The 12,148-nt window shown below is 42.9% G+C and overlaps 1 protein-coding gene across 1 annotated transcript in view; it reads left to right on the top strand.

The window, feature by feature from the left end:
* Positions 1–12,148, top strand: part of ZMYM4 (zinc finger MYM-type containing 4) — a 48,239-nt gene that overhangs the window by 26,065 nt on the left and 10,026 nt on the right. The window contains 14 exon segments of the mRNA XM_083511555.1: positions 626–800; positions 1,833–2,045; positions 2,773–2,923; positions 3,040–3,155; positions 4,049–4,324; positions 5,350–5,500; positions 5,937–6,109; positions 6,542–6,731; positions 7,980–8,123; positions 8,341–8,378; positions 8,615–8,759; positions 9,855–9,976; positions 10,866–11,034; positions 11,845–11,898. Coding sequence (XP_083367681.1) covers positions 626–800; positions 1,833–2,045; positions 2,773–2,923; positions 3,040–3,155; positions 4,049–4,324; positions 5,350–5,500; positions 5,937–6,109; positions 6,542–6,731; positions 7,980–8,123; positions 8,341–8,378; positions 8,615–8,759; positions 9,855–9,976; positions 10,866–11,034; positions 11,845–11,898 — 2,117 coding nt within the window.

Genomic DNA, 12,148 nt, shown 5'->3' on the forward strand with positions numbered 1-12,148 from the left:
TTGGGCTTCCCGATCAGAAGGTCAGTGGTTTGAACTTGCATGATGGTTGTGAGCTCTTGTTGCTCTGTGCCAGCTTCTGTCAACCTAGCAGTTCAAAAGCACACCAGTTCAAGTAGATAAATATGTACCGCTACGGCGGGAAGGTAAAAGGCATTTCCATGCACTCTGGTTTCCGTCACGAAGTAGTTTAGTCCTGCTGGCCACATGACCTGGAAAGCTGTTTGTGGACAAATGCCGGCTCCCTTAGCCTGAAGTGAGATGAGTGCCACACCCCATAGTCGCCTTTGACTGGACTTAACAATCTTTTATAAAGATAGATAGATAAATTTTGAAGACATGTTCTGGTTGTGGGAGTGTTGATACAGAGCTTGTACATCCCTGGAAGTACCCACGAAGTAACTGAAGCTTGCCCTGGGTTTACTTCTGTGATTCAGATGTAGTCAGGCCAGGTCACACTCATTGGTACCACTTGATCCATTTGTAAAGTGGAACATGCTAGCTAGACAGATCACAACTGCTATGCTGACATTTGGTATTGTAGAGAACCTCACTGGTCTGTGGAGGATGTAAATTTGTGGTTGTGAAAGTTGAACACCTGATTTCTTCCTCTTTCAAAACTGTGTAGGGAAATTCTGAATCCAAAGGATGTGATTACCGCTCAGTTTGACAACACTAACTCCAGCAAGGACTTCTGCAGCCAGTCGTGTCTATCCATGTACGAGCTGAAAAGGAAGCCTGTCGTCACCATTCACACAAACAGTATTTCCACCAAGTGCAGCATGTGCCAGAAGAATGCAGTGGTAACTGAAATCGCAAACCCTTTTTCTAAATGTTTGGTTGGTCAGGATGCCAGGTGATTAGTGAATCGGCTTTCGGTGTGGGAAAAGCCACATTCAGTGCTCACTCAGCCATGAAGCTCTGCATATTGCTTTCATCAAATCACTAGCTTGTCTAACTTCATTGGTTGGTTTCCAAGTTGCAAATTATAAAGAGCACTCTGTACATCTGCACGTGTGAGGGTGAGGGCGGTGAGGGCAGTTATAGCCACCATGCAATAGAATCCAGTTCCAAAGAAGAGTTTTGGAGTTTGCTGTCACCAGTATGCAGATGGCATTCTCCTCTTATCACTTGCATCTTGAACCAAGGAGGCCATTGAACTTCTGAACCTGTGTCTGGAATCAGTAATGGGTTAGGATGTGAGCAAGCAAGCTGGGATGGGGAAGGCTGTGCTAAAGTCTACTTCTTGCATATAATATTGTTTCCCACTCTCACCCCCAAGTTTCTACTGCATCATTCCAGTGGAATTCTCCTGAATCACTGAAATTCTTTGCCTTTGTGGTTCAGAAAAGCAAAAATGGGTTTGCTCGGTTGCTTAATTTTTAATCGGAATTCACGATGAAACAAAACTTGTAGCAAGTCTGGCAAGTTACTTCATTTGGGGGTCTTAGAATATTGATTTTAACTTTCATAACAAATAATGTGATGCCTATCATAAGTATGATTCACTCACAATGCCTAGTATTTCTGTTGTGAACCACCCTGAGATCTATGGATGGAGGGTAGTATACAAATTAAGTATACTATAAGTAAGTAAATAAATTGTAAGAAATTCAAAATTTGCAAGATGCAAAATTTACTTACCTGGATTGCCAGTTTTTAAACACTTCTGTAAGTCTATCTTGTTTAATTAAAAAAAATCAAAGGGAGTTGGTAGGTAGGAGGGGGGAAATGCTGTAATCCACTAGATTTTTTAAAATGCATAATTATTTTGAGAGAAAGAACTCCTTGGAATACTCCCATGTAATGGTTTTGGGTTTTTTTTGCTCTCTCAGATTCGGCATGAAGTGAATTACCAGAATGTTGTGCACAAACTCTGCAGTGACGCCTGCTTCTCCAAGTTCCGCTCAGCAAACAACTTGACCATGAACTGCTGTGAGAACTGTGGGGGTTACTGTTACAGTGCCTCAGGCCAGTGCCACATGCTTCAGATCGAGGGGCAGTCCAAAAAGTTTTGCAGTTCAACGTGTGTCACTGCATACAAACAGGTCTGTGTTTTGTTTCTTTTGTTCCTGGTGTGTGTTGCTGTTACTGTTTTAAATCATTATTTTAATGCACACTAGGCTTGCGTGGAGCCTTAACCCTATAGCTTATAATATGAAACTTGTTTATAGTTGTGTCTGTGGAGAGCAGCCAGATAGGGGAGGCGAGGGAGTGCTTTCAACATAAAGGCCAGAATTCTACTTTCCTTCTATTGACACAAGGAGAAAATTTGAGAGAACCTGTAGTGGGAAGGAAAGGGGAGCTTACCACCAGTTTTTATTTCTCCGGGCCAGATGGGCATTGGCCATGCTGCACAGGCGAACAGCTCTGGGTACAGGGGAGAGAATTTTGCATTCTGAACCTGCCGCAGGATCATCCCCTCACAAAGTGACTTTCCTGGGAAAGTCTTAGAAACCTGGAAACCTGAGTCTTAGACAGTCATGTAGTCCAGCCCCTAGAAACAAATTGGGACTGGTTTTGTTTCCTATTGTAAAAGATACTGTTGCAAGTCTATGACTCTTTACTTTGGCATCTTTGACTCCTTTTTGGAAACCACTTGAAGATGTTTTATGTATAGTGAGCAGTGTGTAAATTGACTTAATAAATACTAAGCTCACTTTTGTTTTGTGTATGTGACACACCTATTTCTTTCACCTGCAAGTGGGCTATGTGGGCAAGTGAACTGTTTCTGCTCTCAGAATTGGGAAAAATCTGTTGTTCCTCTTCCTACAGAAGTCAGCAAAAATCACTCCCTGCGCACTGTGTAAATCTCTGAGATCTTCAGCTGAGATGATTGAAAGCACAAATAATGTGGGGAAAACAGAGCTCTTTTGTTCTGTGAACTGCTTGTCAGCACACAGAGTTAAAATGGTCACATCTTCAGGTAAATGTTGTGTTGTCCTTTTCATATATACACTTTCTGAAATCAAGAGACCTTAAAGCACATTAAATTTCTTACATTATTATTTTTCTGTTATTATTTGTTTTTCTCTCTGGCAGGTGTCCAGGTTCAGTGTAACAGCTGTAAGACCTCAGCCATCCCTCAGTATCACCTCGCTATGTCAGATGGCAGCATACGCAATTTTTGCAGCTATAGCTGCGTGGTGGCTTTTCAGGTATGTCCTGTTTTCCAGTTTAGTTACTCAATTGGCTTGTCAGATGTGCTAGTCTCATTCCCCTTCCTGGACTTGTGGCCATTGCCAATCTTTCCTTGGGCATACTCCCTCTCCTTTTGACCACTAGCTTCTCCATTGCTATGTTTCATCCTGATAAGAGTGCTAATACACTTAATAGACATAGTGCAGAGATGTGTCAGTTAAATTATAGTAATCATAATAATTAATAATATAATATTTAACGTAAGAATTGTTTGCTATGAAGGATCTTGAAGTGGTTTCATAATATGCACACCTGCACACACAGAGAGAGTAAGCTCTCAACTTGCACATATTTAACTTGTGCACGTTCAGTTTTATGCGCTTGGCATTAAAAAAAATTAGAAAGGGGGAGGGCATCTGGGGGGAAAACAACTGCATATATAAAAACAATTTCAAATCCAACACGGATTCCAACTAGGATAAAACTTCTCCACTTTGAAGGCTTGTTGAAAGAGGAAAAAAAACTTCAACAGGTACCAAGAAGACAATGGAGATGGTATAACACTGGTATAACCTCTGTGATATAATGCAGACTTCTGTGTCTTCATTTGTTCTCCATGATTTTCTTTTCTGAGATCAGTTTCCCAAGAATTAAGAGTTCTGTTTTCCACAGATGGAGTACAATTAAAAGGAAAGAAAAGCATGGAGACTTGGGATAGGTTGGCTGTGGGGCAGGGAATTGGGGTGGTGGGGTGTACCTCCAGAGATTAGCAGGCTGCTATTGCAATCCTTATTAAAATTGCTAGCTCCTCCCTGGAATTTTGAAACGGTGACCCTATGCTAGGAACCCCTCAAACTTGACAGAAAATCCTGTTGATGCAAGGTTTTTCCATCCCCTGTTGCTTTAACAGAACTTGTTCAACAAGCCTGCGGGAATGAACTCGTCAGTGGTGCCCTTGTCACAGGGCCAAGTGATTGTCAGTATCCCCTCAGGAGCCACGGTTTCAGCAGCGGGCAGCACTACCTCCACAGTTTCCCCCAGCTCGGTCAGCAGCTCAGCCGCAGCTGGTCTCCAGAGACTCGCCGCTCAGTCCCAGCAAGTTACCTTTGCCCGCACTGTCGTCAAACTCAAGTGTCAACACTGTAGCCGCCTGTTTGCAACCAAGCCTGAACTGCTCGATTACAGGGTAATTGGCACCTGCCAGTTGTTGTTGTTCACAGACCTCTTGAAGCCAGACACGTGGGTGCTCTAATTGTGGACCAGACTCCCAGTGACAGGCAAGGCTGTGTGTATTCCATGCTTAATAATAAGTTTTAAAATACACTGCAGCAAGGAAAGCTGACATTTGTATACAAAATGCAAAGTGGGCTGATTTGCACTGTATCCCCTTTTGTATAATTCTTCGAGGATTCTTTTTTGGGGCAAATTTATTCAGCCATATTTTTGAGTTCTGAGATTTCAACAGACATTGGCCACACACTTTTGAGCGTATCTTTACCTCCACAAGTTGTGGGAAGTTGTTATTTTTCTTATATGAAACTAGATTTTCTGCATTTTTTTTTTGAATTTATGTTCACTACCAGCATTGGCACCTCAGGGGACTCTCGGCGCATTTTGATACTCCTCCCTGTCCCCCACTTTTGAAAAAAATGGACTTTAAATGACAGCAGCAGCAGTAACAGCTTCTCTATCACCAAAGGTAGCCAAGAGAATGCCCATGCTTCCACCATACTCACTAGAAATATTTTTTCAATGTAGATTTAAAAAAAAAAAATTAAGCCTTTGTAGTTGCTTTGACAAACTGCAGTGATGACAGAGGCAGTGCCTGGCATTAAGATGTTGGCCCTGAGAGTGCTAGGCTCTGACAAGAAGACCCCCTTGGTTCTTAGAGCCCAGAAAAGGCAGAGTCATAGTGGTCACCAACCAGGTTTCATGGCAGATGGACAGCAGGTTGGACCAATGAGGGACTCTTCTGAGTTCTGGGGCCTCAGCCAGGGCCCAGCTTAACTGACCACTGGTGTCAGGCCTGCCCACTATTCTACTCTAGGCTTTTCTCGCACTTCTGTGGGATGGTGGCTTTTTACTCAGCCCCGATTTGCATTTAATGGAAGTGGGCAAATTTGCATTACCACTGAAGGTGGCATGTCCTCTCCTGAATCAGCCAGGCATTGGAGGATTCAGTTTGACCAAAGTATTCTTGCTTAATTGCAGGGTAAAATGTTCCAGTTCTGTGGCAAGACCTGCTGCGATGAGTATAAGAAGATAAATTGTGTCATGTCGATGTGTGAATACTGCAAGATTGAGAAGATTATCAAAGAGACTGTGCGATTCTCAGGCATTGACAAGTCATTCTGTAGTGAAGGTAAGAAGGGACAGATCTGGAGTGTGTATTTCAAACTTTAGTCCCAAGGCATTTTGGTCCAAGACCTTGGAGCTTCCTATTGCCACAGGAACAGGGCTCTGTTGAGGATTTAGCAATCCTCAATCCTGAAATGTGAATTTGAGGTTACATTTTGACAAGGGTTGTAAAACCACATGGTTTGGGATCTAAATTTATCCAATTCGTTGAGGAGCTAGTCTATTAATTACAAGGGCAAAATAGCCTGTTGCTTATTCTTAAGTCAATATGTCACAAAGTAGTGTTTAGGCAGTAGCCATATGTTACTGCTTGTGGCTGCTTTGTTCACAAGGGATGTTTGTGCTGCCTGTTATTTGTGTATATTGTCCTACTTTGAGAACTGGAGTAGAGGGGGGGGGAATCTTAATTGATTGCTGTTTGTTCTCTTGTGCTGTTCCAGGCTGCAAGCTGCTGTATAAGCACGACTTAGCCAAACGTTGGGGGAACCACTGTAAGATGTGCAGCTACTGTTTGCAGACATCTCCCAAGCTGGTTCAGAATCATTTTGGGGGCAAGGTGGAGGAGTTCTGTTCAGAAGACTGCATGTCAAAATTCACAGTTTTGTTTTATCAGGTAAGCTGCTCTGGAGTTCAAACATGTCTTAAAAATTGCTGGACCGATGCTCTTGCCTTGGTAATGGACTGGATAAGAGCCAACAAACTGAAGCTCATTCCAGATAAGATTGAGGACTGTTAGTGGGTGGTTTCCAAGACTGGATGGATGGGAGGCTGCCTGTTCTTGATGGGGCTATGATCCCTCTGAAGGAGTGGGTATGTAGCTTGGGGATTCTTCTGGATCCTTTGCTGTCACTTGAGGCTTAGGTGACCTCAGTGGCATGGAGGCCATACGTTATTTGTGTCAGCAGGATTTTTCACAGGATGCAAACCAACTACAATAACGAAGTCATTTGAGAAAAGCAGTCAGACATGTATGAACAATATATATTTTTTTACTTTTTAAAAATAACAATATGCACATTGTACTCTCTTTTTCTCTTCTTTGTAGATGTCCAAATGTGACAGCTGCAAAAGGCAGGGCAAACTTGGCGAGTCCTTGAAATGGCGAGGGGAAATTAAGCATTTTTGCAACTTGCTTTGCATTTTGATGTTTTGCAATCAGCAGTGTGCATCAGATCCACCGCCACCTCCACCTCCTCCACCGCCGCCACCCCCACCCCCACCTCAGAACAATACAGGTAAAAGAAGGCCTGCTGCTATTATGGATGCCAGAGAAGCTGTAGGGACATCAGCTACAAGCAAATCCCATATCAATGAGTGTAGCATGCCTAGGGATGCTTCCTTTGTGTTTCTTTCAACTGAACAGTAGACTGGACATGAATCTAGCTGGACTAGGCTAGTGATAGGAACAGATTGCAACCAATATTCCTCCAGTGAAGGAGAATCCATCACCTCCCAAGGGAGGCTTTTCCACTGTTGAACAGCTTTTACTGTCAGAAAGTTCTTCCTGATGTTTAGTTGGTATCTCCTTTCTTGTAACTTAAAACCATTGGTTTGGGTCCTCTGGAGCAGGAGAAAACAAACTTGCTCCATCTTCCATTTGACAGCCCTTTATATATTTGAAGGTGGCCATCACCTCTCATCTCAGTCTCCTCTTTACCAGGCTAAACATGCCCAATTCCCTTAACCATTCCTTATGAAACTTGGTTTCCAGACCTTTGATCATCTTGGTCACCCTTCGCTGCACATGTTCTAGTTTGTCCATATCTTTCTTAAATTGTGGGTCCCAGAACTGGACACAGTACTCCAGGTGTGGTCTAAAAAGCAGGACTATTACTTTCCTTGATTGGGACAGTATTCTTTTTTTAGGCAGGTGTGTGTAGAATTGCAGCAATAATGGTGTTTTGTATTCTTCTGAACAAAAAGGAGACTCATATCCTGGATAAAATCATCCAGTCCTGGCATAAAGTCATATCTGCTCAAAGTTCCTTTTCCCCCAACTTAAGTCACTATTTTAGTTTTCAAAGCTATAAAGATAACAGGGTTTGCCCGATAAACATTTTAATTGACTTTTCACTCAGAAACGGAGCCCACAAGGAAATGTGCTTAGCTGCCATTAATTCCAGATAAAAGTTGTTTGACTATCACTACATCTACAATTTAATTAACATTCTACTCTTCTATTGTGTGTTATTTTGTGACCAGACAAAACAAGCTAATTTTTTAAAAAAAACTTAAGTATGCACAGTTAAATGGTTCAAATAGGGCTAAATTGGGAAGGTCACTGACAATTAGCAACAATGAGATTTCATTTCTATTTTCATTGCCACTATGATAGAGTGGGTAAAGTTTAGTTAAGGGGGTGCAAATGTATTTATGACCTAACTACTGCATCTGTAGAGAAATAGAGTGATTGACGTATAAATATTGTCTACTTGTGCCATTCACATTACACTACTTCAACTCATTCTGCTTCCTCTACCTAGCAAATCTTTCCATGGCACCAACGTCCTCGGTGGGGCCCCCTCCGTCTCTCAGGAAGGATTCTACTCCAGTTATAGCAAATGTGGTGTCCCTGGCCAGTGCTCCTGCTGCCCAGCCCACCGCCAATTCCAATAATGTTTTGCAAGGTAAGGCAGCGATAAATGCACTTCCTGGTGTGTGTGTGTGTGTCTCTCACACATACACATCTATGCAACTTTACATTTTGTTGTTGTGGAAAGCAACAAGCATGGCCCTAAGAAAGTTGCTTAATGCCCCCTTTTTGTAATCCCCAGAAACTAGAACTAGTCATGATATTCTGAAGAGCGGCAAACAAATTTCCTGCTTTCCCTCCCCCTTTAACAGGTGCAGTTCCTACTGTGACAGCAAAAATTATTGGAGATGTAAGTTTTTCAAGAAAATTTCTGGGACATCTAGTAAAGTATTTATATATTACACACACTCACTGCTCAAAGTCTTTGGGCACTTTTGCACTGTATGTAGAGGGGGAGGTTTAGAGGCAGTGGAAGTGAAAGAAGTGGTGGCTTAGTGGGCTGGTAACTAGGACTAGCTGATCTTAGCATGACATTTACGAAAGGCAGCAAAGAGTTATTGTACCTCATTTTCTGCCCTGAACCAGGCAAGTACTCAGACGGATGCTTTGAAGCTTCCTCCTTCCCAGCCTCCCCGACTTCTCAAGAACAAAGCCTTACTGTGCAAGCCTATAACACAGACCAAGGCCACCTCTTGCAAGCCTCATACGCAACACAAGGAATGCCAGACAGGTATGTGATACAGAAATGGCATGTGCAGTTGTTCTGAGAGGGAGACAGAGAGATGTGAATCTAAAAACTTGTGTAAGCACTTCTTGTTGTGACCAGCTAAAATATCACGAAGTAGTGAGCAAGTAGGGGAGCGTATTGGATGCAGCTGTGGAAGATGAAAAAGTTCCATTCAGCAACGGTTTTAAAAAAACAGACCTTCAATACCATATTGCATTGTATAGTACCCAGGGGAGTATTTCTGTTCAAGTGATTAGTCAGCCTAGAACTGGAGCCTTCTTTTGCACTAAAGGTTCCAGGGAGAAGGAAACAATGATATATTTCCCTTTGGAAATGTAAAAACAAGTAGTTATTTCGATTTCTCTCAGTGGGTTCTCTGAATTTTTACCACTGCAATATGTTGGAACTTTGCAAGCCAGAGAGCAGAAGTTAAGAGAAACATCATGGTCCTTACATTAGGAAAGTAGTATCTTAATTTTAGAGGCCCAATTAGGTGGCATTGCCCAGTGCGTGGAGGGCATATCTTCTTCTGTAGGCAAAGACCCACCATTAGTGGTAAATGGTCTTCTGTATCCCATGTATGCATTTCTTATGTATGATACAACCATCTTCTGTATGTGTGAATAAGTGTAGTAGAGAACAGGGCAGCCCCAGTAATCGAACTCATAATGAATTTTTCACATCTTCCCCCTTTGTTTATGGCAACCCATGAACAAGTGAAAATTCCAGCACAGAATCAAGCTGGCTTTCAGCTTTGGCCAACTTAGTACCCTCTACATGTTTTGAACTACAACTTGCATTACAACCATGCTGCCTTGGACTGATGGGAGTTATAGTCCAAAATGTCTGATGGATGCTAGGTTGACAAAGGCTGGCCTGGTCATCTGCTGTGTTCCCTGGCTTGGAATAATCATGTAAGAATGGCATGGACAGAAGAGTCCCAGAGAACATATGTGGATGCATCCACATAGAAAGGGGTGGTGTGTTAGGAGCAGCAGTTGTGGTTAGCAAAGAAAAGTTAACAGCTTGTTGAGAGAGATGAATGAACAGCTGGCTTCTCTTCTCCAAGGATCATGCCTTTTATTTTTAACATAACAGAAGAAGAAGAAGAAGTTCCACCCAAAATAATCATGGTGCCTGTTCCTGTACCAGTGTTTGTGCCAGTTCCTCTCCACCTCTTCACCCAATACACACCAGTTCCGCTGGGAATGCCAATACCCGTAAGTGATGTGTTTGGCACCTTGGCTTTTGGACAGTGGCTTTGAAGGTTGAGCTCATTGGGTCAGCTTGTGGCCAGCCTGGACAATGCCGAATGTCTCAGCATGAGTGTCTGTGGTGGGGCTGAAGTAAGCCCCACATCCAGTGCAAGTCAGTTCATTGCACTCATGATCTGGGGAGAGCTCAGTGGGAGAGACGCCTACCTGAAAGCTTGGAAAGCTACTGCTAGTCAGTGTAGACAGTAGAGGACAAATGGTATTGACTCAGTATTAGGCAGCTTCCTAATCTCTTAACACCAAATGCATCATTTGTGTTAAGTGATGCTATGTACTCCAGCAAAAGAGTATCAGAATTGTCTTGCTGGATCAGGCCAGGGTTTCCATAGTTGAAGGAATCCCAGCAACCAAGAGGCACTAAGCGGTGCTCTGGAAATTGGTGAGTGGTTTGTTGGTGCACTGTGAATTACCTTCTGCCCACCTTTTCTTTAGAGGCCTGAGAGGTGGAAAATAAACCATGGCCTCCACCTAGTCGGGATCATGGGATAGGCCTTGCTTACACCCAGTTAGTGGCTGGCTCTTAACTGAAGCCAACAGTTTAAAAAGGTTTACCTTTGCTTGATAACCCATCAGAGACAGGATTCTCTTGAGATGGCAAGGACCTTGTTTGAGGAGGCTCAAGATGGGCAATTACAGCTTTGAAAGCTGGTAGGATGCAAGGGGAGTTGTGTGTATTTGTTACTGATATGCATCACCCAGAGAATATTTCTCTAGCTTGCCCTCCTCCCCATGGAGACTTCTTCTTTGTGTGTGTTCTACCCACAAAATGTTGTTGTGTGTTCCCTGCTATAGGATCTTTTCATCTGCACAAATCAAACCTCTCCCCCACCCCCAGGTCCCAGTTCCTATGTTGGTTCCGTCTGCTCCGGAGAATACTGGCAAGGCAATAGAAACCATTCCAGACATCAAGGAGAAGAGCTCCGCCAATGCATTTGAGGCAGATCTCCTCCAGATGGCAGAAATGATCGCAGAGGATGAGAAGGATAAAGAACACTCTAGAGGAGGTGCAAGGCTTTTTAAAAAAAAGGAAATCTGAGGAGCTGGTGAATGGGGATGGGAGAAAGAGAGGAGGGGAGAGTGACTGCAGTGGAGGGGTTGGGGAGGGAACCTTCCTGGGGAAGTTGTATTTATACATCCAGATTTCTATTTCATAGGCTTATTCTAGACTGTGTTAGCTTTTCCTTTTGATTCTATCAGAAGGGTTCTGTATAAATCTCTCCAAGAGAAGGCCACATTGAAATGGAGTGATCTACCCCCTTCCAGTTTTGCGAATTGAAGCAATTCTGCCACTAAACAGTTTTACACAACTCACATATTCCAGGGGAATCTGGAGTTGGGGCTGTTGAGGTGGGAGAAGGAGAAGGACAAAAATAGTTTTATGGGAGGGGTGGGTAGGAGCTGTTCTCCCTCATGAAGTTTTGCATACCTACCAGTAGCCCATTTAAGTAAACTGCCTGGAAATAATGTATGAAAGCTGCTTTATAAATGTTTAAATAAAGGAAATTAGGCAAGATTAGGCACCCTGACTGACACTCAGGCCTGAACAGGCTTGATCTCAGTGTTAGAACACCTGCTTTGCATGCAGAAAGTCCAGGTTCAGTTCACACCACCTCCAGCTATAAAGGTCAGGAGGACCTTTCTCTGCCTGAGATCCTGGGAAGCTATTGCTATTCAAAGTTGGCAGTTGTGGGATAGGTGTACTAGTGGTCTGTCTTAGTACATGGTAGTTGAATATGGAGTCAATGTTTTCGGTGGTTGGTGCTTTTGGTCTGGCAATGTTGGTATACCTGTATTTTTTTCTTCATTTGTTTCAGGCTCTCAAACATCTGAGCATGAGCTGTTCCTCGACCCTAAGATATTTGAAAAAGGTTGGTGCTTACTTGCTCCACTTAGCAAATACACTCACACCTACTGTATAATTTTGGAAAGTAGCTTGTTCACTATGTGAACAGGTATCGTAACCAAATTTTGCATGATGGATCCTGAGATTGAGGAGCAGCCTTCTGTCTATGTTTGGATATAATTGGATACTATTTTGAATCAAAATGGCAGACTGAACCTATTGAAAACAGACTGAAAACAGCATTGATTTCAAAACTGCACTGATTATATATGCAT

Source organism: Podarcis liolepis (genome assembly GCF_965112155.1).
Source record: "Podarcis liolepis genome assembly, chromosome: 7".
NCBI classification, from domain to species: domain Eukaryota; kingdom Metazoa; phylum Chordata; class Lepidosauria; order Squamata; family Lacertidae; genus Podarcis; species Podarcis liolepis.